The following is a 25,867-nucleotide window of genomic DNA, read 5'->3' as shown; positions in this document are numbered from 1 at the left end:
GGGAAGGAGGTGTCCAGGGCCAGAAGGGGCTGTGAGTGAGCAGACAGGGGGCACTTCCTGGGAGCTAGGGCTCTCTGCGCCCAGAAGCAGACGGAGGACACACGACCGATTCAGCAGGGGTTACCCGGCTCAGCCTGCACTCCCAGCCGGGTGATCCGGAAGCGCAGTGGCATCGATTTTGGAAGGTGCAAGTCCCTTCACCCGGTGACTGGCAGAACAGTACACCAGAGACATAAGGGGAGAGGGATGCGCTAAGATGCCTGTGTAACCCTGAGACGGGGAGGCTAGGAGCTAGAGTCCTAGATGGAGGAGGGATAAAACACACTCAGTGAAACAAGGAAATATCCCTTCTGCAGAAGTGCTCAGGTCTACTAGTTTTGAAAATGTCCTCAGTGTTAGCGAAAGCTCAAAAGCTTCGAAGCTATCAGCAACAGAAACTAATTTTCATGAGTGATTGTGACTTGGATGTAAGACAGGTTGCTTCCTTCACCACAAATGCAGTCTCCCTGTTACTCCTAAAACTACCGTGTAAAACGTTTTGGACCTTAGGTGCAGATGGAATGACGTCTTTGTACGCAGCGCTGTGCCCGAGTTCTAAGTGTCACCTGCCCAGAACTTGCTCTGGACAGACGAAATTGCTGATTTATCAGATCTGTGGGCCACCACACATGCACTTTGGTCTTTGCTATTTGTAACAGAATAAGGTTATTCCATACCTGCCAACAGCTTTTTAATATCAACTGTTGTCATTCCAAGTGAAAGGCATGGGAGAGAGAAATAGGAAGCAAAATTGACATTGATAAGAAAACATGTCTCTCTTGATAGACTCATACCAAAAAAGAGCTCAGTTTAAAACTGCATATACGCTACTCAGTTTGAAACTGTATCGGTCTGATTAGTACCTTTGCCCACAAGTGCTCTGCTTATAAAGAGTGCTTTGCATTGATGTATAAGAAATCTGGGGGAAAAGTAATCTTCTCTGAGGCATAAAATTTTAAAATACAGACTCATTTTTTCTGCGCATGTGAGAAACTGCTATAATGGGATTTGAATGACAGTTAGACAATTTTATTGACATAGAATAAGCTGCCACCATTTATTTTGTGAAGGGAGTGGAGCACACCAAGCACATATGTAAAAGATAACAATTACAATAGGTATACTTGCCTAATTGAGAGTAAGGTGCAGGTTGTGTCTCAAAATTGCATCCTATAAAGAGATACTACACATCAAAGCTACGAAACAACAACCAGGTCAATAAAAATTATTTGTATACATGTAAAAAGCACCAGCTGAAGAGAGTCACCAGAGGCCTGATTCATGAAAAACCAAAGCCCTTTCTATATTGGTTTACTTGCCTGGGTAAAAATTGCCTCTCTGCTCTTTCAAAATGAATAGTACATCTTTTTTTTTTTTTTTTTCATTTAATAAAATCTCCTCCAATTGTTTCTGAACTGTACAGCTTAAATTTTCATCATCTTCCGAGTTTAATCTTTTCCACTAAAGTTTCTGTATTCAGAAGAAAATGAGAAAAATTCATCCAGTTGAAATGGAGAAATCACTGAATCTTGATAAAACTCCATTCTACGTCACTATTCCATGTACGTAACTCTGGTTATGCCCAGAGGCCTTTGCTGTGACTTGGGCTCAAGTCACATGATAATTATATAACTAGATGTGTAATGTAATCCCTATGTTAATACATACATCTGGTAATTATTAATAATGACATGAATTAAATGTCGTAAATATGAAAAGGACCTCATCTCTTTCTCAGATTGTTTTACGACATGAGTCCTTTTCACCTAAGGGAGGGAGGGGGGATGGTGCTGAAGGGGGTGGGAGTGACCTCAGAGATGTATTGGAATCACCTGTGTGACTTTTGCAACCATCCCCCTCTTTCCCTAACATACCCTTACCTACTCCGTGAGAAGTTTCATCAGGGTGGAGGAAGCAGTCTAGTCTTAAAATGGTCAAAGGTGTGTGAACTACAATTTCAAGTGCTGTCAGTGACTGATCTAGGAAATGTGTTTTTGATGAGCACCAGGGTATCTCCTAGAAAGGATCATTTAATGTTTTTTCAATTCAGTAAGGCCCTTATGTGCTAAATAAAGGATAATACACTGAATTAAAAGAATTTTAGAAGAATTAAGAAAGCACCTTAGAAAGGACTAATGATTGAATTAAAAACAAAATGTAAAGATTATGATATTACTTTTGGTTTTTTTCTCCTCTGGGGTGAATTGATATGTAGAATAATCATTTTCTCCAACTCATGGCTGAATACTTATGTTTAGTTTGTATCAATTATCACTTCAATTCCTATTCACAGGTTAGAACTTAGTGAGTACAGAACACCTGGAGTTTTAAAACTGAATCTGATATCCAGCTTTGGACATAAATTTGTAGAATCTGAATAGGGCTTTTAAATTTTTTAAATGAATCATGCCTTGTGCAAGTCTTTTTCAAAACAAGTTTTCTGAAATCTTTTTTACACTACTTTAAACACACCATCGTACATTTAAGTTTCAACGATACAACTAGAACAATGGTGTCAAATACAGCCATCAGATATCCCCAAACCCACATATTTTATTCTTGAGACAATATACATTACAAAGACTACAACAATATTTCAGTACATTAGACACAAGTGAAAAGGCTTCCATAACAAAGCATGTCTAAAAGCCAATAGCGCACAGAAAAACATTAAGAAACATAAAAGCACAAAGAAAAATGTCATTTTAAAGAGAGCTTGAAGTCCCTGCATCCTTTTTGCACTGTCATGCTGTGGGCTTCTTCATTCCAGGATGTGGGATGAGCAAACAGAATAAAATAACAAACAAAAGAAACCTTTGGAAATGTGAAATGTGCATCATATGTATCCCTGATTACAATATAGTCCTGAAGAGATCAAATAGGACTGTAGTTTAGATATTTTAAGATTCTATTGGCTAGACAGAGTTCATGGCATAGTATCACTAGTCCAGCTTCCTGAAATCAGCCTGAAGCCGTGTCACAACCCTCTTAGCTGTGGGAAACTTCGGGAGGCCAGACTTTTCAGTGACTCCCATCTTTTGCGCCTTAGGCTAGTTGAGGGTTTCTGATTTAGCTGGTGGTGGTTCCTCCCCTTTGCTTAGAAAAAAATCAGCCATGACCCCGTCTGTCTGACCAGTGAGCACAGGCTTCGGCAGGAAATACTTTCACTTGCTGCTCTCTGGTGTGTCTGCTTTGTATGATGCATTCTGCTGTTGGCAAGTTTTTTACTTTTATTTTTTCAATAAAGATCTCTTGAGTCTATGTTTAATCAGACCACTCCAGGCTGGGTGCACTGATCCAGTCTCCCAGACACAGCTGGTTTCCTGGATACAGCAGGGCTGCAAACCTCCATACTAAGGCCACAGACTCCACTCAGCCAGCACCTGCGCGTGCTATGCCACTGCATGTGATGACAGAGCAGGTTTCCCATGGTGGTACCAGCTTGTGCAAAAAGAACAACTTCACTCATCACTTTCCGACACCATTATATACATTGACCACAGCTCGATGGGTTGGTCCTCACACCACACACACAAGAATGCCACAAAGCTCCCTCATCCAAATGCTCCTCATACCGGAAGCAGGCCACAGACATAGAGACTAGCTCATCACCCTCTGCACGCACATGGACGCCAAGAACGAAACAGGTATTCAGAGATGCCTTCAAGGCACAGAGATCAAGAGGAAAGGTCAGACGAGCTCAGCTCACCCGGTGCATTGAGAGACTGTAAAGAGGAATGCAAGCTCAGCTGATGGGGTGAGGATCGGAAATCAAAGTAGGATCTTCTGGGGAAGCTGGGCTGTAGATTAAGGGTGGAGGAGAAAGGACTCATTCTACGGAGCGGCAATCTTTCCGAAGGCACTGGAAAAGGGACTGTCTGTTCTTCTGAATCTGTGTCTAAATGTAAGATCAATGCAAACTAGAGATCAGAAATCTGCCACCTGCTGTGCACGGTTTTCCCCAAGACCTGCCTTACGAATGCATTTTCACAAAGCCTCATCCACCCCGTAGTTGCCAATGTGGTTTGAGACTGGGAGGGAATTCTCGGCAGGTCGGAACCCATGACCAGAGGATACTTCAAATATCACAGACAATTGTCTTCTCTCCTCCCAATTTTTAGTGGTAGAGAAGGTATTGGAAGTTTCCGTTTAATTAAATACCTTTAGAGTTGAATTTAGAAACCTTAGAGGTAAATTTTACCCATTGATGACCAAGAGGAGATTAATACTTCACCCTCTCCAGCTCCCTTGGATGTTACTCCCTGTACAACAATGGCCTCTTAAAGAGTTTCTATTTAGGAGGTGACGATTTTGACCAACTCTTTGCTGTTCCATAGTTTTCCTTTTGTCTCTTATTTTTTCCATTTCTAAATGGACAAGATGGTTTTTCTATACCAGCACACTCAAGACTTGGTCTTTGAATAGGAGAGGAAGATAGGGCTGAACAAGTAATCAGGGAAGGAGCCTTACCTTTGTTTCTGCATTAAGATGAGACCCTAGGGATGCCCTTGAACATCTCTGGTTCTCTAACAATAAACAGACCATGGGCAGTGGTGAGGTGCGTTTGTGGCAAAAATGTCTTTATTTTCGGATAGTCAGGTCTGGCATGAAGATCACTATTATCCCAGAGTCAGGACATATCCATTACATGATTTGGTTCTAACATTTAGAGTAATTTAGAGGTAGTTCCTCTAAATTGCTAAAATCATTCCTTTCTCTTTTGTTGAACAATAGGTGGTTGTATGCAGTAGGGTTATCTGGTCAGAGTCAGATGTTTTACCAATAGGGGCCTTCGTAGAGCTTGGTTTGATAGTAATAGTTTAGGAAATACAGATGGCACGATGGTAGTATTCTATGTCCAAAACCACCAAGGAACTTTCTTCTCATTGAAAAAATAATTTTGTTTTGGTGGCCAGAGAGTGTTCCTGGGAATATTTTTCTGGTTTGAGTCTGTTAGCGTGTTCCTCTGTGTTGAACACATCCTTATCCTATCCAAATGCCATTCTGCACATGCTCAGTGGAGCACGTGTGTGCAGAACGGGATTCTATTTGAAGGGCTCAGAGCAAGGGCATTGGCGGAGCATTTCAGCTTAATACTGCCAAGCCGGTCTCATTTTCATTTGTGAACATATTAAAATTAGCTTTTCAGGCTTTAGACTTATCCTTGGGGGAAATTCTTTTCTTTTTCTTTTTTACAGAAAAGTGTAAAGCAGATTTTCAGAGAAAAGAAATGGCTACTTATGGAGTTAAGGCTTTGTGTTCCCAATAATAATACATTCCAATTTTCTTCTACCTAAACTTCAAATGGTTCGGGTAATTTGGCATGTGTGATCATTTCCTGGTTCAGAAATGATTTACATTATAATGATCTCAGGGGGGAATTAGTCTTTTAGTTTAATGGAACAATTTGAAAGACAATTGCACAGCACCACAAACTGCTACGGGCTTCTTTTAGGGAGAGAATTTACAACTATATTTATCTCAGTAAAACATTTTTAACAAGAATTTGCTTGGAAATGTATTTTTCACCAAGTAATAATAATTAATTCATTATCCTTAAAATACTTGTTGCCCTGAAAATTAAGGGAAAGGACACATACAGTAGAATGAATTTCAGAGTATATTGAACTCTCAAGTAATCATCTGAAAACCAGTGAAGAGACGTGTACTGAATCCAGACTCAGGGAGCATATCCAATCCCATCATACTCACCTTTTCTATTCTCAGCACCAGGAAGAAGCACTTAGAGTTGGTGATGGCACCACTCTGCGGGATTGGGCTGAGGACAGCCATGGTTATTCATGGGATTAATAACTTGACACTAAAATGGTTAGCTTTTCTATCCTTTTATGTAGACCCATTATTTATTGATGACCCAATTGTCCCTGACTCCTCTCAGTCTTGAACCATGCTCTCTATTCAAGCCAGCTTATTTAATATACATGTTACCCAATCACTCCATCTCTGTCTCTGAATTTTTCCCACCTATGGCCTCCCATACCCTACCAGCTGGGCTCTTACCCCATTTTCCCTAAGAAGCTCCTAAAAAAAACTTCCTACCTTGTCATGAAAATTGTCCAAATGAAGTGCAAGAGAGCACTTTCCACTTGATCCCAGCAGACTCTCTGTGCCCTTCCCCATGGGCACATGGTGCAAGTGTTGGGTCAGTTGCCTACAGGTCATCTAAGTCACTTGATATTACCTTAGGTTGCAGGAGTCTAAGAGGGAAGACACTTATCTCGATAACATCTGAGCAGCAATCACAAGCTCCCCCTTGAAGTCCCCTAGGTTGAGGATCTCATGGCCTCCGGCAGCCCCCTCCTATTTGTAGTCATTGCTTACATGGGTCTGGATATATCTCTTTGGGAACTCGACTCCTTAATCGTACCATTACTATCTGGGGCCATACAGAACAGCACGCTAGTTCTTCAAATATTTGAGAGCAGTCACCGGTCCCCTTTAAATCATCCCTTTTCTGGGATAAATAGAATCGATTTCCAACCTTTCTTCTAGGGTGTGGATTTCAAATCTTTACTCTCCTCATCGTGCCCCTCTGGACATGTTCAAAGACATGAATCAAAGACAGTAAGACAATATTGGGAACAGTGGTGCCACACCCATGTTTAGCCAAATCACACAACTAACATTGAGCCTACACATAGCTACCCAAGAGTGTATTCTGTGTTATACCCAGGATGCAGGAAGGATGTACATGCCACTTCCTTACCTCTCCTTCAAAGCACAATTACTGAGATCTGGAGAAGGCTTTTCAGCCATTAATATTCTGTCAGTCACGACAAAGAGGAATTGGGTTAGTGCTTTTTTCAGAATACATGATATGAAGCTATGTTTCAGGTCATAGCTAATAACCAGGATAACTATTATTAATTTTTCATGTATAGGTCGCTGGAGGAAGAAAAATAGCCCCTTCAAAGATTTTTAATTTTTTGTCATGTTTCATCACATGCAGTGATCCTGTCTGCCGAAGAGCTTTGCTGAGCAAAAAGCAGTTTAGCAGGGAAGAGCAAAGGGAAACAGAACGCCAACGGAATACTGGTGTGGCAGCTCCGGGCATATCAGTAACTCTGGGATGAGGACAGTGTTTATAATGGGAGTGTGACAAGACACACTTTCCCTCAACTCTGTCAGTGACCATCACTCTCCTCTTGCCTTTGCCTGGACTGCTTTCCCTTCCCACCTGGATTGGCTGGACTCTGGAGTTGGGGCCTCTGCTTGGAAGAAGTAATCAAGAATCATCAAAGCAAAGATTGGCTGGGGACCACACTTATTATTTACTGACTTTTGGGTTTGAGGCAAAAGAAGAATATTTAAGTGGTGTGCTCCTTTTTTGCCTTACTGTATATTTATTTTATTTGTTCATTAGCAGACATTGCATTAAACCTGAGCAGCTGGGAAATGGGACACATGAAGTTGGGAGAACTGACCGTATTTAGAGAAAATCTGTATCTTATACTACTAATTGGTTTTTATACTTCTGAGGGTAGAATTTCTTGACTGATTCCAACATGTACAGTACACTAAAGATTTCTACAGATGTGGAATATTTGGAAATGTAAAGTCAAGTCTTTGAGATATTATTTTTGGAATTCAAAGAGGAAAGGCAAGCTGACAGGGATTCCATATGCTAACCCAGCTTCTTTTGTGCTCTGGTAGAATTCTTGGTTATCTTCCTGTCTGGTAGTGAACAGCTGCATAACTTAAGCAGTCCTTGGACCCTGGTTCAACAAGACGGTTGTATTTCAGAGTACAGTAAGGCAAGATATGTCACTAAGAACTGCACAAGCAGCTTTAAAGATGAGTTTCAGTTCAATTATAAACCAGCTGTAAAATAATTTGCTTTTGTTGGGAAGACTTGAAAAGAGACAAAGAAATGAATGAAGGGGTTGGGTGTCCTTAAATAATCTAATAAGCATCCAAAGTCACAGTTATGTCCCACTGGTACATAATTTACAGTGAAAGGTGGTATTATAATCTTTCTTAAGTGTGGCATTAACTGCAGTTGAGAAGTGAGAAACACTTCCGTTCTGAAAAGCTCCTTTTAAAAGAAGAAATGCAATAGCCTCTTTCCACCCTTGGGACAGCTGCCCACTCTGTCACCAAGTCCTCCACTCCAATTTAGAACACTTTAGGGCATTATTCATAAGGAACTATCATCAGAACTGAAAATTCCTATATTTCAAAGAGATACAAAAGATTCCAAAGGACTAAACTGCTCCCCAGAGTGTCAAGTGCAAAGCACATTCTCCAAAAGCGAAAATAGGGTTTGGATCCAGTTCGGTCCTATGGAAAATCAGGCAATTCTCTGGGATGTCGTGCATGTTGTCAAAATTAGAAAGAGCAAAGCACCTCTTTTCTGGGCTCTGAAAGCTGTCACGATGCCTCTCACCTTGGATTTCATAAAATCTACCCGGATTTGTTCAGGTATGGTTTACCTACCTTGAGGAATGTGTCCTGGAAATGCATATCCCTCCAACTAGATACTTTTATTTGGGGTTGCAGGGACGGCTCTGGTGCTCGGAGTCACGAAAACTACAGCCGAGGCAGAGTGGACCATACGCTTTTCCTTGTGTGACCCTTTACCAGCTACTTCCTACTAGTGTTGAATTTTCCGTGTCACAGGCAACCTCTGAGACCCGCTAGAACCCCTGGGGGGAGCAGGAGGCGGCTACGCCAGTCCATAGCGTTTCCTGAAATAGTAACAGCTTTCGGCTGTGATTTTGAAGAGAGAAGCCACAGAAGAAAACCAGGGGGTATTAACTGTAAAGAACTTAGAGGTCATCTGCTCTAAGTATATAGTTTTAGAGACAAAACAATCCACCCCCCACCCCCAAACAAAACCCTGAAGTCCAGAGAGATTAAGGGACACATCTAAGTCACACTGCCAGCTGTGATGGGACAGGATAAGGGCCCCAGGCAGATCAATTCCTGGTAGATAAAATTTGGTGGCTGACAAGGCCATTGCTCTCTTTTGTGCCTTGGAAATGTATAAAAGGTAAGGTCGATGCTATAGGTCATGGGGCACATTCCAGTGGTCTCAGGGGTGACCAAGGATTGTGTGGAGGACCTAATTATCATTCTCCATGCCCTGCATTATACTGAGGATGAATCTTTCTTGTCTATATAGAGTGGTTCCGTGGACTGTGGTGGTTAGGAATTGAAAGGCAAATACGTCACCCTCCCCTTTGGGGTTCTGACCACTCAGGGTGGGCGGGCTGAGATCAGATGAGGTTCTTTTCCTGACACAAGGTTACATATTCTCTGGTGGGAAGCGGGGTGGGTGTGTGTCTCAGTACATTAAGGTTTAAGAGTACAACGCTTATCCTGGCCCCAAATCACTATAAAATATCTGCAAAGAGACTTTTGAACAGATGCATCTGGGGTCATTCTGGGCCTGTATTCTGCCTGCATCACTGAATATTCTCTGGGTTATTTTCTGTGATGTGTGGGACAAGAAGCTAGCACACTGGAAAGGGTGCTGTGATGCTGAGAGCCTAATGCGAAAGAAAAAGGCATTTTAATCTTTATGAATAACACCTTCTATGTCCCCTTTTAGAAAGCAGTTTCTAAGATGTGATTTCAAGAGTCCCAACCCTTTTGTTGTCATTAGATAAAACAATCCTGGAAAGCATTGGGGAGATGGCTTTTACGGCTGTTCAAGTAAGACAATGCTTGAGAGCACTTTTGCTCGGTGCTCTGAGCACCTGTGTGCAGAGAATGCTACAATTTACAGCCTTATCTACAGCCTGATTCTCTCATGATCCCTGATTATGCTTCCCACTTTTCCTCACAGTTGAGATCTGGAGGGCTGAGAGCTTCTGTGAATAAATAGCTCTGTGGTTTCAACCCGAGCAGGGCTCCCAGTCCCAGACCTCACTTGGTGGGGTCTTTCAAGGACCTCAGAGATGTGGCTCTGACATCCTTTTCCTTCCCAGGCAGTGACCCATCACTGCCAGCTGAAAGTGTCCACGTTGGAGAGAAGCTCAGCCCGGGGGGTTGGGGAGCCAGAGGGAAGACATGGAAAAAGGACAGGACCCAAGGACGTGCTTGGATACTGGAAATGACCGTCATTCTCACATCTCCTTCTTAAAGCAGGAATATTATTCTTTAGAGCAAAAGTCTAACATGACTGAAAGTGTTAAAGTCCAATTTCTGCCTGGGGTTTCTGGATGAACATGTAAGGCAGCTACACAGTACTGCTTCTACAAGCTGTCTTCAGACATCTAGCAAACAGACTTAGGGTAGTTTTTCCTCTTTTCCTCTTTTTGGTTGAGTGCAAATAGCACTGTTTTAATGTCAGCATCAAAGTGTACTGTGCTGGGCATTGGAGCTGAAAGGCCCAGACCTGGCACGTCATTTATCCTCTCCCAGGATAGGAGAGGGAAGGCTCCGTTTTGCCATATGTAGAGTAGAATAATAATAATAACACTTTGCTCATAGAGTGTGGTGGGCAGAACAATGGCCCGTCAAAAAATCTCCATGTCATAATCCCCGGAATCTGTGACTATGGCACCTAACATGCCGAAAGGAACTTTGCAGATGTGACCAAGTTAAGGATCTTGAGATGGGAGATTATCCTGGACTATGCAGGTGGGCCCAAGGTAATAAATCACAAGGATGCTTATAAAAGGGAAACAGGAGGGTTAGAGTCGGAAAGAGATTGGAAGACGCTATGCTGCTGGCTTTGAAGATGGAGGAAGGGGCCGTGAGCCAAGGGATGCGGGTGGTTTCTAGAAGCTGGGAAAGAAACAGAACAGATTCTCCCCTAGAACCACCTCCAAGGAACGCAGTCCTGCTGACACCTCACTTTTAGCCCAGTGAAACCCATTTAGGATTCTGATCTCTAGAACTGTAAGGTGATAAATCTGTGTTGTTTTAAGCTGCTAAGCTTGTGGTAATTTGTTAAAGCAGCAATGGGAAAGTAATACATAGGGCAAATCTGGAATGTTGCAGCAACAGAACAGAAGGGAGGTTTAAACAATAGCAGTGGGTACAGAGGTATATAGCAGTCTTAGGGTGAAGAGAAAAGAATCCCTATTTTTAGGACCTTATAGTAAATGGATAGCTTTTATGCAATTCCTCTGCTGGATTTCAGTATCCTAAAAATATTTGCTGGCTTTCAAATTGCTGTCTTTTTTCATGGAATCTTTTAATGGGCAATGAAGAAAGTTCTTGGAAGCTCTACACAAAATTACCATAGTATTTTTGGGGGGGGGTACTTATACTGTAATTCCATAAAGCCTTCTGATATACTTAATACTCCATTATCAAGAGTTCCAGAATATATACTGACTTTTAAATGTATTAGGTGGAAATCTTTCTAAAATGCATTATATACTTTCTGACTTTCTGAGCATATGCCACAGAACGTTCTCTTTCTCTCCCCTTTTTTTTTTTTTTGGATTGTTCACAGTTTTTCCAGTTACCTTCCTTGCTCAGTGCTGCCAACAGCCTCAATTCACTTCTATACCAAATTCCTTTCTCTTCTAATGTGAGGTTTCCGGTCTGCTGTGCTCTTTGCAAATGGGTCAATGAGCTCAGCGGAATTGTGCATAAAAAGAGGGAGAGCCGAGTGACACCAAGGGCTCTGCCATGAGAACAACGTAGGAGCTTCCGTGCCTGAACTCTGTCCTTCCTTTTCCTACCAATCACAGGTCATTGTTGCTTACATCCTGACTGTAAGATGACTGCCTACACTGTAGGGTGGAGATCTTAGTTCTCGAGGGGTGAGGTGGTACCATAGTTTTAGGCACTCTGAGCCAGGTGCCATGGAGTTCAGGGAAGGAGGAAGAGTAAAGCCCATAGTCACTGGGCAGGGCCACGCTGTATGCATCGCTGTGATCGTCAAATCGGCTCGCTCAATTAATGTTTTTGAGCGAATGAGGCCTCCTTTGCAAAGTCAGCTCAAGGCATAATTTGAAGTTTTTACCTTACCTACAGTTATTCCCTCTGTTAGGATTTCTCTCTCTCCCTTCTCTGAGAAGTCTCTCCTTCCCTTTAGATCATGTACATTTTCCCTGTAGTGTGTTGTATTTCATGTAGCTATTAGATGTAAGACAATCAGAATATTATGTCTATGAAAATACGAGTTAAAAAACCCTCTGTTAGAAACATTTTTACTTTTAGAAGAGGCTGCTTGTTAGTCGAAATTAAACTCTAAATAGTAGAATTAAGGTGATATTAAAAATGGAACGGCTCATACATTTCTGGTGTAAAATCTATCCGGAAAGCAATTTGCAAACATAGATCAAGGGCTTAGAAACGTTCATACTCTTTAGTCTAGTAATTCTGCTTCTAAGAATGTGTCCAGTGAAATGATCTTTTTCGCAAAGATTTGGATTAAAGAGTATTTTTTGCACAGAAGGCGCAACCCTCTGTGTTCTAATTCCCCTGAAGGATTGGTGAGCTGCAGCTCCTCCTGTGCTGGGAAGGCTGTGTGAAGCAGTTCCCTGGCTCTGAGAGCTGAGGGAAGTCAGAGAAAGACCTTTCTCCAGCCAGATAATAGTCTCAGTGAATTATTTGAGCACCAGGAATATTATCTTTGGTCTATCTTATTTTTTCTCCAGATTTGAAAAGAAGAAAAAAAGGTAGTCTGTTTAGATAGGTAGAAGGAAAATAGAGAAAAATGAACAAAAATTTTTCCGTCCTATTCTCACCCATGTCTATTTTTCTTTGGGGGTGGGGGGCAGGAGGATAGTCTCCCAGACACAGAATGAGCCCTAGAACTCTATGTATTAACAAGGCCTTGTCACATAATATTTTAAACAAATACTCTTTTGTAGATGGTTTCAGAGACCATGACACAGCCATCACAGCTATTAAATGAATTACTTTAAAGATATATGCAACCAGGTTGTGGGCCTTATTTTAAAATTTCATTAAAATTATTAATTGCTTACGGCTAAGTTTCTTCTTAAGTCAGGGCAATTTGGTTTAGATCTGCAACTGGCCTTATTCTTATGGCTGTGCTAGGTACATTCCCAAGAACTTTGCTTTCGGGGAACTAAGCAAACTTGAACTCATATACTAATTTGTTTTCCTTTCCTTTTCTCTTTTGATAACACATTCTTTATAATTCCATTGCATTAAATTATTTTTCATTGTCTTCCTGACTGATTCCCTTATATAAATTATGTCTTCCTTACGGTCCCTTTTCCTTCTCTCACAGTGTTTATCGTAATTTGTAAGTATGCAATATTTGCATGTCTGTTTCTTTAAGGCCTGTCTCTCTTCCTAGACTGTGAGCTCCGTGACAGCTGGGGTGACCTCTGCTCAACACTCTATACCCATATCAGACACTTATCAAATACTGCCCAACAAATAGACAAACAAATTTGCTTTTGAAAAAAAAGGTCAGAATTCACAACAATGTGGACATTTGATCTCCCCTGCATAAAGTTACCTTTAGGTCAGCAGAAGGTTCTCTAATAGTTCAGAGAGTATAAGTGATAAGTGATTTAAACCTTGGACTAAATGCATGTAAATACGAGTTAGACTTGCTATCACATACGAGATCGTACCCTTCTGTGATACAGATTTTTTATTTTGAACCTTGGAAAGGGGTCAACTCTTGCTAAAAAGAACATAAAAGATTTTATTAAAGTAGAAAGCAAACCAACCATCCCATCACCCACAATAGCGGCAAAGAAAAAAAATCTCCAAAGCAAATCTTTCCAGGAATGGTAAGAAATAAGATTAATAAAGTACAAGTTCAGTTAACTTATTAAAACTCTGTTAATGGCATTTTTCTCATTGGTTTCTAAAAAACAAAAAAAGAGGTATAATTCCTTAGTTCTACAGGCTTTCTCGATTGTTACAGATCGATCAAATCTTTTTTTTCCTAATAAGCTATTCGTTATATTTTTTCTTGCTTTCTAAATCTTGTCTCACTGTTGGAATGAATTAGAATGAGGGAGAAACAAATAGAACAAACCAAAGTTATGGAGAAAGTATGTGTGTGAACTTTATTTCATCATGAGAAAATCACTTCTGTGCAGTAACAGAGAATACTGATATCTACACGATGATAGGGTTTTCTTTGTATTTAGATACATACCTTATATTTGTACACAATATATAAAATTCATGGAGGAAATTAATTTCTACAGTACAGTTTCTTTGTTGGAAGAGGACTTGTTCCGTTAGTTTCTTTTAGAAAATGACCCCCAGTTCTGTGACTGTGGTACCAAGGATCGCAGTTCCAATCCTGTAATTTATTAGACACCATAATCTTATGAACATTAATCGAAACTTAGAAACTACATCCTCCTGCAGGATGAAAAGAGAGACATAAGTGCTCAGGCTGCTATGCTAATAACTGATTTTTTAGCAGAATAGTATGATTTCCATGATGCATTATGAATAGAAATAGATTTCCCATAGGTCTGGTGACACAGATTAACAACGTTGCTGCAGATCGTCTCCCTGCTCTGAGAGCATGCACTTCACTCTTCAATCAAACCGCTTTGTACACACACGGGAAACAAGGCCATCCCCATCAAGGGCCTTCTGCATTGCACCTAGGAACACTTCTGGAGGGCATTAGCATCTAGCATGGTGCTTTGGGAAAAGAGGCAATTGCTCTCAAGCTGATAGGTCTCTTCCCAGAGAGAAGTTGCTAAAATGATCATCCCAGGGGAGGCTCGGCTACCACATCCCCATAACCCAAAGCGGGATAGGTATGTGGGCATTTCCCCTTCACCAGATCCTTCTCTTTGAGTAGCATCATTCAGACTTACAAGTGCTCCCCAAGCGTGGTTTTCACGACTAGGGGCCTTTCAACCTGGCTGTGGGATTTGAAGTTGTGCTTATTTTTAACCATGTGAACCATTTTAGGGGTGACTGGCACATGCTGAGGTTTGTGGGAAGCGGAGCACAGTTCTTTTTGCTAACATTTTGAATGTGAACAAAATCAACATAATCAGTTCTGCAGAGGGAAGTTACGGAGAATGCCACGGGATGGGGGTGGCTTCTATGATTAAAGTGACACCCAGAAGGTCTGAAAATGCTTTGGCACCGACCACAAATACCTCGTCATAGGTTTCATTTCATGTGTTGCAACTGCTTTTAGAGTGAAAATGTTAACAGCCTCAGAGGTTATACCTGGCCATCAAATGCAAGCCCCTCTCCTGACATGGACGGGTTGCCTTTGATGGCCAAAATATTTACAGTATAGCCAAGAAGCGAAAGTTGTCTGGAGATGGACCTTGTGCGGAGGCCCCGGGCAGCCTAAACAAGCCTAGAGGGACTGGCAAAGGTGAAAATGGCGAGGTAACGCAGAGGCGCTGGCCTCTTCCTGGCTGGTACCCACGGGGAGCCTCGGTCCCAGCGTGTGAAACGGAACTTGCTGGTTAAGCCAGGAGTGGCCGACAGGCCCTCTCGGACAGGCTCCTGCGCCCCACACCCCTTGGAAACACGTTCAGTCAGATAAATCCGCAGCTGGAAAGGACCTCAACCCCGCCCTCAGACACAAGCCAGCGCTACAAAGCAATTGAGAATCGTCTGGGCAAAACTGGCCAGTGGTGTGTATCGTGGAGAATGGGAGCCTGCCCTAGAGCCTACATACATCTGTCTCACACACCGCGGCACATTGAGGCCTTCACTTTTCAGCTTCTTCCGCTGCAGCTTATTTAGAGCGTTATCAAAGGAAGCCACCAGCCAAGGCCATTGGAACTGCCGCTGTGGACTCTTTGGTTTGATCACGTCCACATACCATGGGCTCGCTAAAGGCAGGAGAGAAACAGCGGCTCTGTGCCAGAATGCAGGGCAAATCATGGAAACACTTGCGAATGTGGGCAGTGGTGGGGTTACCTCCGGGCTTGCCAGCCATTCTAGATGCCTCGCAGTTCTCGCTCTGAGGGATACTGCTGAAGGGCCTTACCCTCGGACGTCTGGAGGACCAGGGTCTTGCTGTACTGGCTGACTCCTGTTTTGTTGAAGGCCTTGATGCGAGCATTGTATGTGCTGTTGAAGTGAAGACCATCCACGGTGCACATGGTCTCCTTTCCAACATACACTTCCTGAGGGGCAGAAAAGAACAGGCCACCATTTAACTCGAACCCTTGCCCGGGGCTGGTCAGGAGGCAATGTTGTAGGGTGGACAGGAGCAGGTGCTTTGGGGTCTGCCTGATCTGAGCTCATCCTGTGAGCTACTGGGCACTGAATTGACCTCTTTTAGCCTCAGTTTCCTTCTCTGCAAAATGGGGACAAAAATACCTACCTTATGAGGTTGGTGTGAGGATTATATAAGGTCGTACGTGCAAACTGACTAGCATAGTGCCTTGTGTTTAGCATGGGTCTGGCAGCTTACTGAATGCTAGTTATTAGCAGATAGGGCTTAAAAGATTAAAACTGGGTACTTACAGTTACCATTATGCTTATTATTATTATTGGCATTTATTCAGTATATTATACCTACTGAGCTCTTTATTCACCAGTATGATTTGTAAAAAACAGGTTTGAAAACACGCAGTGGTCTCTATGCTATGTTTATAACCCACTGATAACTTCAGAAACTGTCACAAAGCATAGGAGTTTTGAAGTTTAGGAAGGGAAATCATGAGTATTCAGATTTTCACCACAGTACAGAAGGAAGAGGGAGGAAACAGGGAAGGGAGGAAGAATGACATTTCAAAAGCTTAAAATAAATCCTAGCATAATGCATCCTTAGCATAGGTTAGGCAGATGCCTCTCTCTTTAGCTGTACACGTTGCAACATTATGCTGATGTAATGAGTAAAAATAATTTGCATCAAAAGCACAGCCTTAAAATGACAACTTGTCAGTGAGATACTCAGTAGACTGGGGTCTGAGATCGCAGCATGCTAAGAATTTTATATGAATTATCTAAGTGGCTCTTAACAACAGTGCACGAGGTACGTATTATTGTCATCCCCCTTTTACAAATGAGGACCTGAGGGCTCAGAGAGCTGAGAAATGGGCACAGTCCCAGAGCCAAGTGGGGGAGTTGGGACTTGAATGCTGCCAATCTGACACCAGAGCTGGCAGTACTGCACGTATCAATATTTTCTCTTCAGAAGAGTGGAGCAGTTTCTGTTCAGGGACTCCTTTGTCCTTCTTTGATGGGACATGGAGAAAGCAGGCCTCAGATGAAGAGCAGGCAGGCCCTGCCGGGATGGGTCGGAGACTCCATGGTGGGTCCTCCGAGGTCGTCACCGGTTTTGGCTGACAAGCCGTAGGTTCTCCACTTACCCGGAACTGACCACCATTGCCGTCATCCAGCTCCAGAATGTATCCTTCGGCGGGCACCGTGGACAGGGGCGGCTGTTTCCAGGACAGCGTAGCGCTGTTGTTGTGGGTGCAGCACTCCTCCAGCTGTAGGATGGGAGTCGCTGGGACTGGAGAGGAAGCTAAACAGAAATTAGTGTAACACTGGCTTCTGTCGAGCTGCCAACATTTTCAGTATCTAGGAATGAGAAGCACACCCTTACTTAGGCCAAGTGGCTGGGCTAAGCAGCTAGCCTGGGGTGCATGGAGGTGGGGGGCGCCTGAACAGGATCCCTCCTAGAGTCTCCAGGAGTGGCAGTGGTTTCTGGTCTACTGCGCTGCCTTTTCCCAGCTCATGGTGGCACTTCCTACCTTACCTGGCGGGGAGACAACGGCTCTGTTCTCACCCCCTTGAGCACCGAAGACATCACCCCTAAGAGAAGTGTTCCACGTAGGAAATGGATGTCCCATCCAGCCCACTGAAGCCTGTTTCACCCCCATAACACGGCTGATGAATTTATCATAGAGTTTATTCTGAGCCTTAAACCACATTTAATAAAATGGGAACTGCCTATGCTGAGAAATAGCTCTGAAACCACTATATTTCTAAGGTTCTATCATTTCTTATTAGTGATTCCACTCAAGGTTTTGTGCACATAAGTAGCTATAGCTCTGGATTTTTGAAAATTTGGTACCAAGTGACACAAACAGTGATTTCTCAGTTTTGAAACTTCTGAGGAATTTGACACCATTCTTTCAAAGCAGCTATACCTTGAAAATGGCACTAGTTCAAGTCTGTTCTTTCTGTAGGTGTAGAGCAGTGAACTGTGAACCTAGAGAGGAGTATGGGAACAGATGGGGCCTGGCAGGGAAGGTCAGAGTGTCCTTGTGACCTTGTGAGAATCTGTCACAGTGTTACTAGTCACAAAACCACCCCCCCCATTTTGTGCTGAGTCTTGTATTACTTAAAACTGCAGATTAGTTGAGCCTTCAGACATACAGACATAGAAATGTCAGCGAATGAATAATCCTAGCTCCTAACATATGAACTCAATTTATGTATCTGGGAGCAGTGTTTTTACTAACTGCTTAAAATTATTTTTCAGCACCAAAACATGAATTTATTTTTGTAGCACTTTAACACAGGAGAGAATGGTGTGGACCACGTCCAGGGACATTCAGGTGAACAAATGTTAACTGTGGAACACCTGGTATGCTGTACCAAAACTGGACTTGGAGTGTCATGCACTGAATTAAATCTCCTTGCCAGTCACCCTGACTGAGATGGTTAATTTAACAGCAGTTTAGAAAACACGTTCTGTGGTGGATTACCTAGAAGACAAAAGCAGTGACTATAAGTGATATGAAGGTGAAGCAGGTCTATTATCTTATAATTAACAAGGCTGGTACATGACAAGAAAACCATGCCTGAGTTACCAGATCAAACATAATTAAATCAAAATTACCCCCAGGTAATTGGAGGTCATCAGTTTAGGAAGGGAAATAATGTTTCAAGGTTCAATTGCACAGGGTTCAGGTGGAATCTTATCAGAGAACAATGGCTCTGCAGCTGCAGAGGAAATCTGGAATTGGAGGAAAGGAAATAAACGCACTGCGTTGTTCAATACATAGACTACAGGACCGGCTGGGAAGAGGAGACAGAAGACAGAGCTGCTTCAAATGATTCTAATGACCATCTACATGTAACAGGTATCATCTAGGAGTTGTAATTGGAGGTTAACTTAAGGTCATTATTCCAGTTAGGAATTTACTTTGTCATTTAAATTTTTTTCCGTATAAACAGAATACATCTTAACATATCAACAGTGGAGTAAAATCTGACAAGTTTAAGCAAACCATTCTTCAGAGGGCTTCTAGAGACATGGAATGATTCTCCCTGGGGACATTTGCTCTTAGCTGTGCCTAATGGTTACAGCCTTCCATAAAACAACAATTTCTTGGACTCTATTTCATTATGTGCCCTATCAGTCTTCATTTTCCCTTTGTTCATGTTTCAGGCAAGTTTACATTTCATCAATTTTAAAATCAAAGAATAAGATCACAAGACGTTTTCAATTTGAATCATACAAATACTTGCAATGTCTCTGATAAGAAACCTCAAATTTCCCATATAGACATAGGTATAATTAAAAGATTAATTGAAATACATGGTATCATATATAATTAAAGCATGTGAACTTCATTCATAAGTCCTCAATGGATACACTTTAAAAGGCCAAGAAGAGAGAAAAAAGTCTAACCAGTCACTAATCTTCAGATCTTAACAGTGTCCCAAATTTAAACAAACAAGCAAACAAAGAAAGCAAAGTGAGAGACAGAGAGAGAGAGAGAGAGAAAGAGAAAGGAAGAGAGAGAAGGAAGGAACCCAGAAACATTTGCATGTACCTAAATCTATTCTCAATGTGCTGAGAATTATTTTTTCTTTTTCCTTATTTACCCCAAAGTGATGTTGCATATAAAAGGAAATGTGACATAATTACAGCCTCATTAGCAAAGACTAAGGCTGGCATTTCAGAACAACGGATTTTATACTGGGTGTTATATTATTATTACCCTTTTTCACTTTATTAGGTATAAAATAAATGACCTACAAGAATATAAAGTATTTTCAAATTGATTTATCTCTTGTGTTTTGGAAATGGACAGCATTACAGTTCCTGGGCTGAACTCTGAGAGAGAAGGTTTTATTTTATTGAAATTCCTATAGTTGGAGCTACAATAACTATCTTAACTCCTTCATGATCATTCCTGGACATGTTTATTTTTCCTAAAGAACTAGTTTCCCTTGACCTGATCAGAATTCTAGTACTCAGCATCCTTTTAGCCTGTAAAATCAAGCTTCAGGCTAAAAATTCTCTTCGACACAGGAGGGTTGGTGTTCTTATTGACCTCCCTGGGGTCTGGTGGAGCCTCATCTCAAAGTTAAATTCTGCCACAGTGGCTTGTTATGTCTTACCTTTTTTTTTTTTTTTTTTTGCTGTGCGCGGGCCTCTCACCGTTGTGGCCTCTCCCGCTGCAGAGCACAGGCTCCGGACGCGCAGGCTCCGCGGCACGTGGGATCCTCCCGGACCGGGGCACGAACCCGTGTCCCCTGCATCGGCAGGCAGACGCTCAACCACTGCGCCACCAGGGAAGCCCTCAAATGTCTTACCTTTTAAAGGCCATTCTAGTTCAAATTATCTCTCACGTTTTTCACATTTGTTTACTTTTCCCTCTTCCCAGTACTTTTCAGATTGAGAGCACTCACAACCATCCAGAATTCCTCTGTGAGGTTTCACAGGAGTGTGGTGAGGACAATGGGAGAAAAGAGATCCCCTGCTGTGGAAACACTGCTGAGGGCCAGACTGTGGGCAGAGGCTTACATGTGTTCACTCATTTAATTTTCAGCACGACCCCACAAGGTAGATACTGTTATTATCCCTATTTTAGACAAAGAAACTGAAACACAGAAAGAGTTCACCACTAGTCAGTGGCAGAGCTGGGTTTTGATGCCCAGCTGGTTGGTTCCAGGGGCTTGATGTTTTTATTTCCTCTCCATTCTGGGGTTCAGTAATAGTGAATGAGACGGAAAGTGTAGGCCTAATTCCAAGAGAATGAAACATTTTTGGTTCCTATAATGTGAACAATAAAGCTTCTCAAGAATTGCTGGTATAGATTAAAGAAACATTTCACCTTAAGAGCTATGGTGGTTGGGAAAGCAATTTTACTCCGTCATGTTCTCTGAAGGTTCCTTTGTAGACTGTCTTTCCTTTTTATGGTGGTTGAATAATACAAATGGCATCTGAGGAAAGTTTAGACTTTAGAGGAAGGACAGGCTGTTTCTGAAAGCTATCACTAGTACTTTGCTAAGGATAAATGTGAACACGGGCTTTGAGGACACGGATTCCAGGCCCTCAGACCATGAACAGATTCCACACGAGTCCGCACGTGTGCTCATTCCCATCACTGCCAAAGCTCTGTGCATTCGTTCTCCATGATTTATAGGAGGGTCTGTTCAGATCATACTGTCCTTGCCCATGACCTTGGTGCATACTCAGGGCTTTTAACATTCAACACTAGTTAATGAAGATAAATGTGTCCTTAGGTGAGTAGAGGCACTCAAGGGATTAACAGCCATTGGTCTATGTGCTAAAAACGCTTGATAGACCATTAGGTCAATGTTTCATCCTGGGCTGGAATGAAGACACTGGTGTTTCATTTCAGCACTGACTCATGAACCTTGGCCCACTTTGTGTACTTAGGCAATTCTGGGGTAATATTTTTCTGGGAGAAGGTAGGTGTCTGAAGTCTATTCTGAGCCAAGCAGCAGAGCCCTTGATAGACTGGGAAAAAAAACATTAAAATTTCCTTCCCATGACCTGGTAAGCATTGAAAATAGCCATTTAGAATTAAGGAAAAATGTGTTCATTACTCCGTAATAAAAACAGAAAACAAAGTTTAATCAGTTGTTTTCTACAAAAGAAAAGCCTGAGAGATCAAGCACAACTCCCATAGTCTGGAAAGAGGGTAAGATGATTTTCTAATCAAAATGCAACTGGAAAACATGCCATCACAATTTAGGAATATTTGAACAAAGGGGGTACCAGCATTCTCTACTCAAATCTCAATTGCCTGAGGGTGATATGGAATCAGAAAGAGCAGATCAGTTAAATTCTTAACTAATAAGAGAATAATTTCAGGCAATGCATTTTAGCTGAGTAGCAGCTGGCCTAAGTGGAAATATTTAAAAACCAACCACAGACCTACCTTCTTTGATATTAAAAAAAGAAAGGCGGGCTTCCCTGGTTGGCGCAGTGGTTGAGAGTCCGCCTGCCGATGTAGGGGACGCGGGTTCGTGTCCCAGTCTGGGAAGATCCCACATGCCGCGGAGCAGCTGGGCCCGTGAGCCATGGCCGCTGAGCCTGCGCGTCCGGAGCCTGTGCTCCGCAACGGGAGAGGCCACAACAGTGAAAGGCCCGCGTACCGCAAAAAAAAAAAAAAAAAAAGGCACCTGAGATGAAATTTCAAAACCAGAGAGATGCTCAGATTTTGAGTCAGGCATTAAACAGATATTCTAGCTGTAAGTTTGAATCATAGCTTTAAATACATATTTCTAGTAACTTTGAAAATATTTTAAAGTTTCTGCTAATCCACTTCGCACAATTAGATATCATATACTGAAACTAACGTATTGTTAGTCTCACAATGGTCAGATTAACACCATTCCAAATGCTACTTAAATTTGGCCATTTGTACATGGATATTGGGGTGTAATTTCTTGAGATATTTTTACTGACAAGCTGTGAAAGCACAGTTTATTAAACTGACTATGAATACCCTAAGAAAATAAAAAGACCAACACTACACAAGGCAAGGTTGTGTATATACTAACAGATATCAAAGGGGCCAGTAGGAGAAGTCTTAACTACCGTCAATCAAGTTCTACTGTGTCATACCTTTTGGCTTTTTCTTTCCATTGAAAGCATGACAGATAAAAATTATTTAGATTCTAAAGAGGACTGGGCTCTCACTGAATTAATTAAACTTAATGAGCACAAAGCAAAGCTTATAAATGAACTCTGCAGAGGGATACTTAACAGAAGTAAATTAAATTAACATGAAGTGTTGAAAAGGAAAATGGAATAATCCACTCTCATACCAAATGACCTGCTATATTGAATTCATAAATAACTGTTCTGGATAATTTTGTGTTCCAGGTGAATTTTTGCTGTGAGAGTTTTCTGCGTTTTGGCCTTTAGCGTGTGTGACATTCTCTCCTGTGTGTACAGTTGTGTCCACACTTAACTCCTGTGTGCAGCCCTAAATGGCCAAGTGAGAATGCTTTAGGAATGTGGTCTGTGATGCACAACACGTGAACCTGCAGTTCCCACATCAGATGAAGGGCCAGTTCACTCCAGTACAATAGTTAATATCATGCCAGCTGGCCTGGAGTCCACCATGGCAGATGGACATGACTCAGGACGGATGGGGGAGGAGAGGGCTCTCCAGCTGATTAAACCATCTGAAAGCCCTGAGGCTTCTATCCTCTACCAGCCCCTCCTCCTGCCCCATCACCAAGGCTAATTGGATTGGCTCTTTTTTTTTTTTCTCTTCCACCAAAAGCCCTTACATTGCCCTTTTGTGACACATTTTCTCCTCTGAGCTACTTATGACATAACCTTTCAATGATTCTACCTCCTTGAAGGAACTGGGCAAAGAGAGAGGCTGATCAAGGGGGCTTTACCTCAGGCTCTCTATACGACTTGGATGGTGACACATCACAGGCTACCGTGTAGGTGTTAAAGAAAAAAAATTTTAAAGCTTGAAAGCACTGCTGCAACAAAAAATTAAATTTCTTAAGTTTAAGAGAAGACTTCAGTTATTCCTTGAAGAAGCCACTTAGTAAGGCATTAACTTTACAGCACAAACCAGAAGTTGTAGGTGTGGGTTCTGGAACCATGCTTCCCGCGTTTGAATCCTGGCCCTGCCACTCACTAGCTGGGTGAGCTCAGGCAAGTAACCCAGTCTTCCTGTGCCTCAGTTTTCTCAGCTGCCTACTAGGATTGTGAGAATAAAATGAGTTAATCCATGGAAAGCAATTAGGAGTGTGTCTGGTTTGGTAGGCAGTCAGTAAATGCTAACTATTTTTGTTACTACAACGAAGCATTTTTATTTATAATCTATACACTACTTACTTCGAAAATTAAGGCATTATCCCAAAGCAATACATATGAAACAAAAAGATGAGAAAACTGAAAATAAAAGAGGGCCAAAATCCATTAAAAAAATGAGGGAAGTACATGTACCAGGGACAGGGATGAGTGTAACTGCATGATGTAGTCTGTAGCCCTAACACTCGCTGGGTTATATGGCTCTCTCTGTCTAATAAAAGGACGCATGCAGATTTTTCTTAAGAAACAAAAATGTTAAAGCACTGAATTCTAAGTTATTTATTACACGGACGCTTAAATTGGGAGAAGCAAAGAGCAAATCAATTTCTTCAGTTTTAAAAAAAGATTAGAAAATGACAAAGTTAGAGGGATAGAGGACAGATCAGTGGTTGCCAGGGATTGGGGATGGGGGAGGGGGGGCGTGTGGGTGTAACTAAAAGAGGCAGCAGGAGGGAAATCTTTGTGGTGATGGAATAGTTCTGTATCTCCATTGCAGAGGCGGTTATACATGTGACCTGATGGCACAGAACTGTACCAATGTCAATTTCCTGGTTTTGATATTATGTGATAGTTAAATGCTAGATGTAACCACTGATGGAAACTGGCTGAAGGGTACTGGGGACCTCTCCTTAATATTGCTGCAACTTCCTGTGAATGTATAATTATTTCACAATAAGAAGTTTTAAAAATCAGAAATATTTTTCAAATGGGCTATTACTTACACTGCCATAAAAATATCATTGCATGTTTGGTTTGAGTTTTTAGCTTTTTTTCAAAGAGTTATTTTCCTTAAGATAATTTTAAGTACTTGTACTTCCCCTCAGCCACCCCAAATCTCAAACAGATCTTGCCATATCCCCTAATTGCATGGACCAAAAAGTTTAAAAAGTTAAAATTTATTTCATATTTTCATTTTCCTTCTGTGTCCAGGCTCTCGTTTTCCTGACCACTATAGGCAGGCTGACTGATCCTCTCAAATTCCCGCTAATCTACACTCAATTGTTTGCCACTATCTCTACTCCTGCGGAAGCAGTCTCAATTCTAACTCCCTTGATTTATATCAATATATCTGGGTTACTATCTGTAACAAGATTTTATGTACAGCTCTCTCTCTTTCTTCCTCTTTTTATGTCAGCTATTCTCTGATGCTGAGCATGTGAAATCCCTAAGATTCTCAAAGACGCAAGCATTGAGTTGATCTGGATTTATCTGACTTTCTGAGAGGCAGGTCACCCAGCTAAAAGGGTACATTTCTATTACATGATAAGACAGGAGCCACTCCAGATTTTTGTAACATTAACCAGAGAGGGGTGTGTGTGTGTGTGTGTGTGTGTGTGTGTGTGTGTGTGTGTGTGTGTGTACTTTCCCACCTCTCGGCTGATTTATAAACCTGGAGGCTGCCTTCTGTTTGCTGCAATCTGGCAAGCCGCCTTTATCCTGCTTCCAGCACCAGGATCCACTTGGGGTACTGCTATGACTGGGCAGGGGGGTGGCACAGGCACTCACTTTTCATCTGCACAAAGTCGAGCTGGTGGATAGACTGCAGCAGAGGGCTGTTGTCCAGACTCAAGTCGAAGTCCGTGGTCATCCTGGGAGTGAGCGTGCCTTTCCCCCACTGATCCTCAGTCAGGTGCACTCTCCTTATGAGGGCGTCAGAAATCTATCGCAACAAAGACCACAGCCTCAGAAATACATCCCCACAATGGACACAGAGCTCTTCGGCTCTCCCAGAGCAGCCCACCGAGTGCCTCGGGACTCACACCCTTCCTGTCTCTGTGCAGGCAGCAAGGAGCCTTTTATGACGAGGGTGACCCGTGATTTACCATGAAAATCTGAACACTTTTGGGAGTCAGAGGGAGGCACTATATATAATTAGCTGCTGTTAATTGCTCTAATATATGATCTGGATATATG

The 25,867-nt window shown here is 42.1% G+C and overlaps 1 protein-coding gene across 20 annotated transcripts in view; it reads right to left on the bottom strand.

Moving 5' to 3' along the window:
• The window catches only part of TRIM9 (tripartite motif containing 9), a 110,966-nt gene that overhangs the window by 5,784 nt on the left and 79,315 nt on the right, over positions 1 to 25,867 (bottom strand). For 4 of the 20 annotated variants that reach the window (XM_065872676.1, XM_065872679.1, XM_065872677.1 and 1 more), the window contains 3 exons: positions 25,460 to 25,613; positions 17,268 to 17,425; positions 15,938 to 16,076 (listed from right to left, as the gene is read on the bottom strand). In XM_065872676.1, coding sequence (XP_065728748.1) covers positions 15,938 to 16,076; positions 17,268 to 17,425; positions 25,460 to 25,613 — 451 coding nt within the window. Of the gene's footprint in view, positions 1 to 716; positions 741 to 1,167; positions 1,210 to 3,748; positions 3,938 to 15,887; positions 16,077 to 17,267; positions 17,426 to 25,459; positions 25,614 to 25,867 lie in introns of those variants that run through there. The other 16 variants (XM_065872664.1, XM_065872669.1, XM_065872674.1 and 13 more) reach the window with 12 other exon arrangements.

This window comes from Phocoena phocoena, chromosome 2 (assembly GCF_963924675.1).
Source record: "Phocoena phocoena chromosome 2, mPhoPho1.1, whole genome shotgun sequence".
Lineage (NCBI taxonomy): Eukaryota > Metazoa > Chordata > Mammalia > Artiodactyla > Phocoenidae > Phocoena > Phocoena phocoena.
The sequence above is the reverse complement of the archived record's forward strand: the minus strand, read 5'-3'. Positions and strand labels throughout refer to the sequence as shown.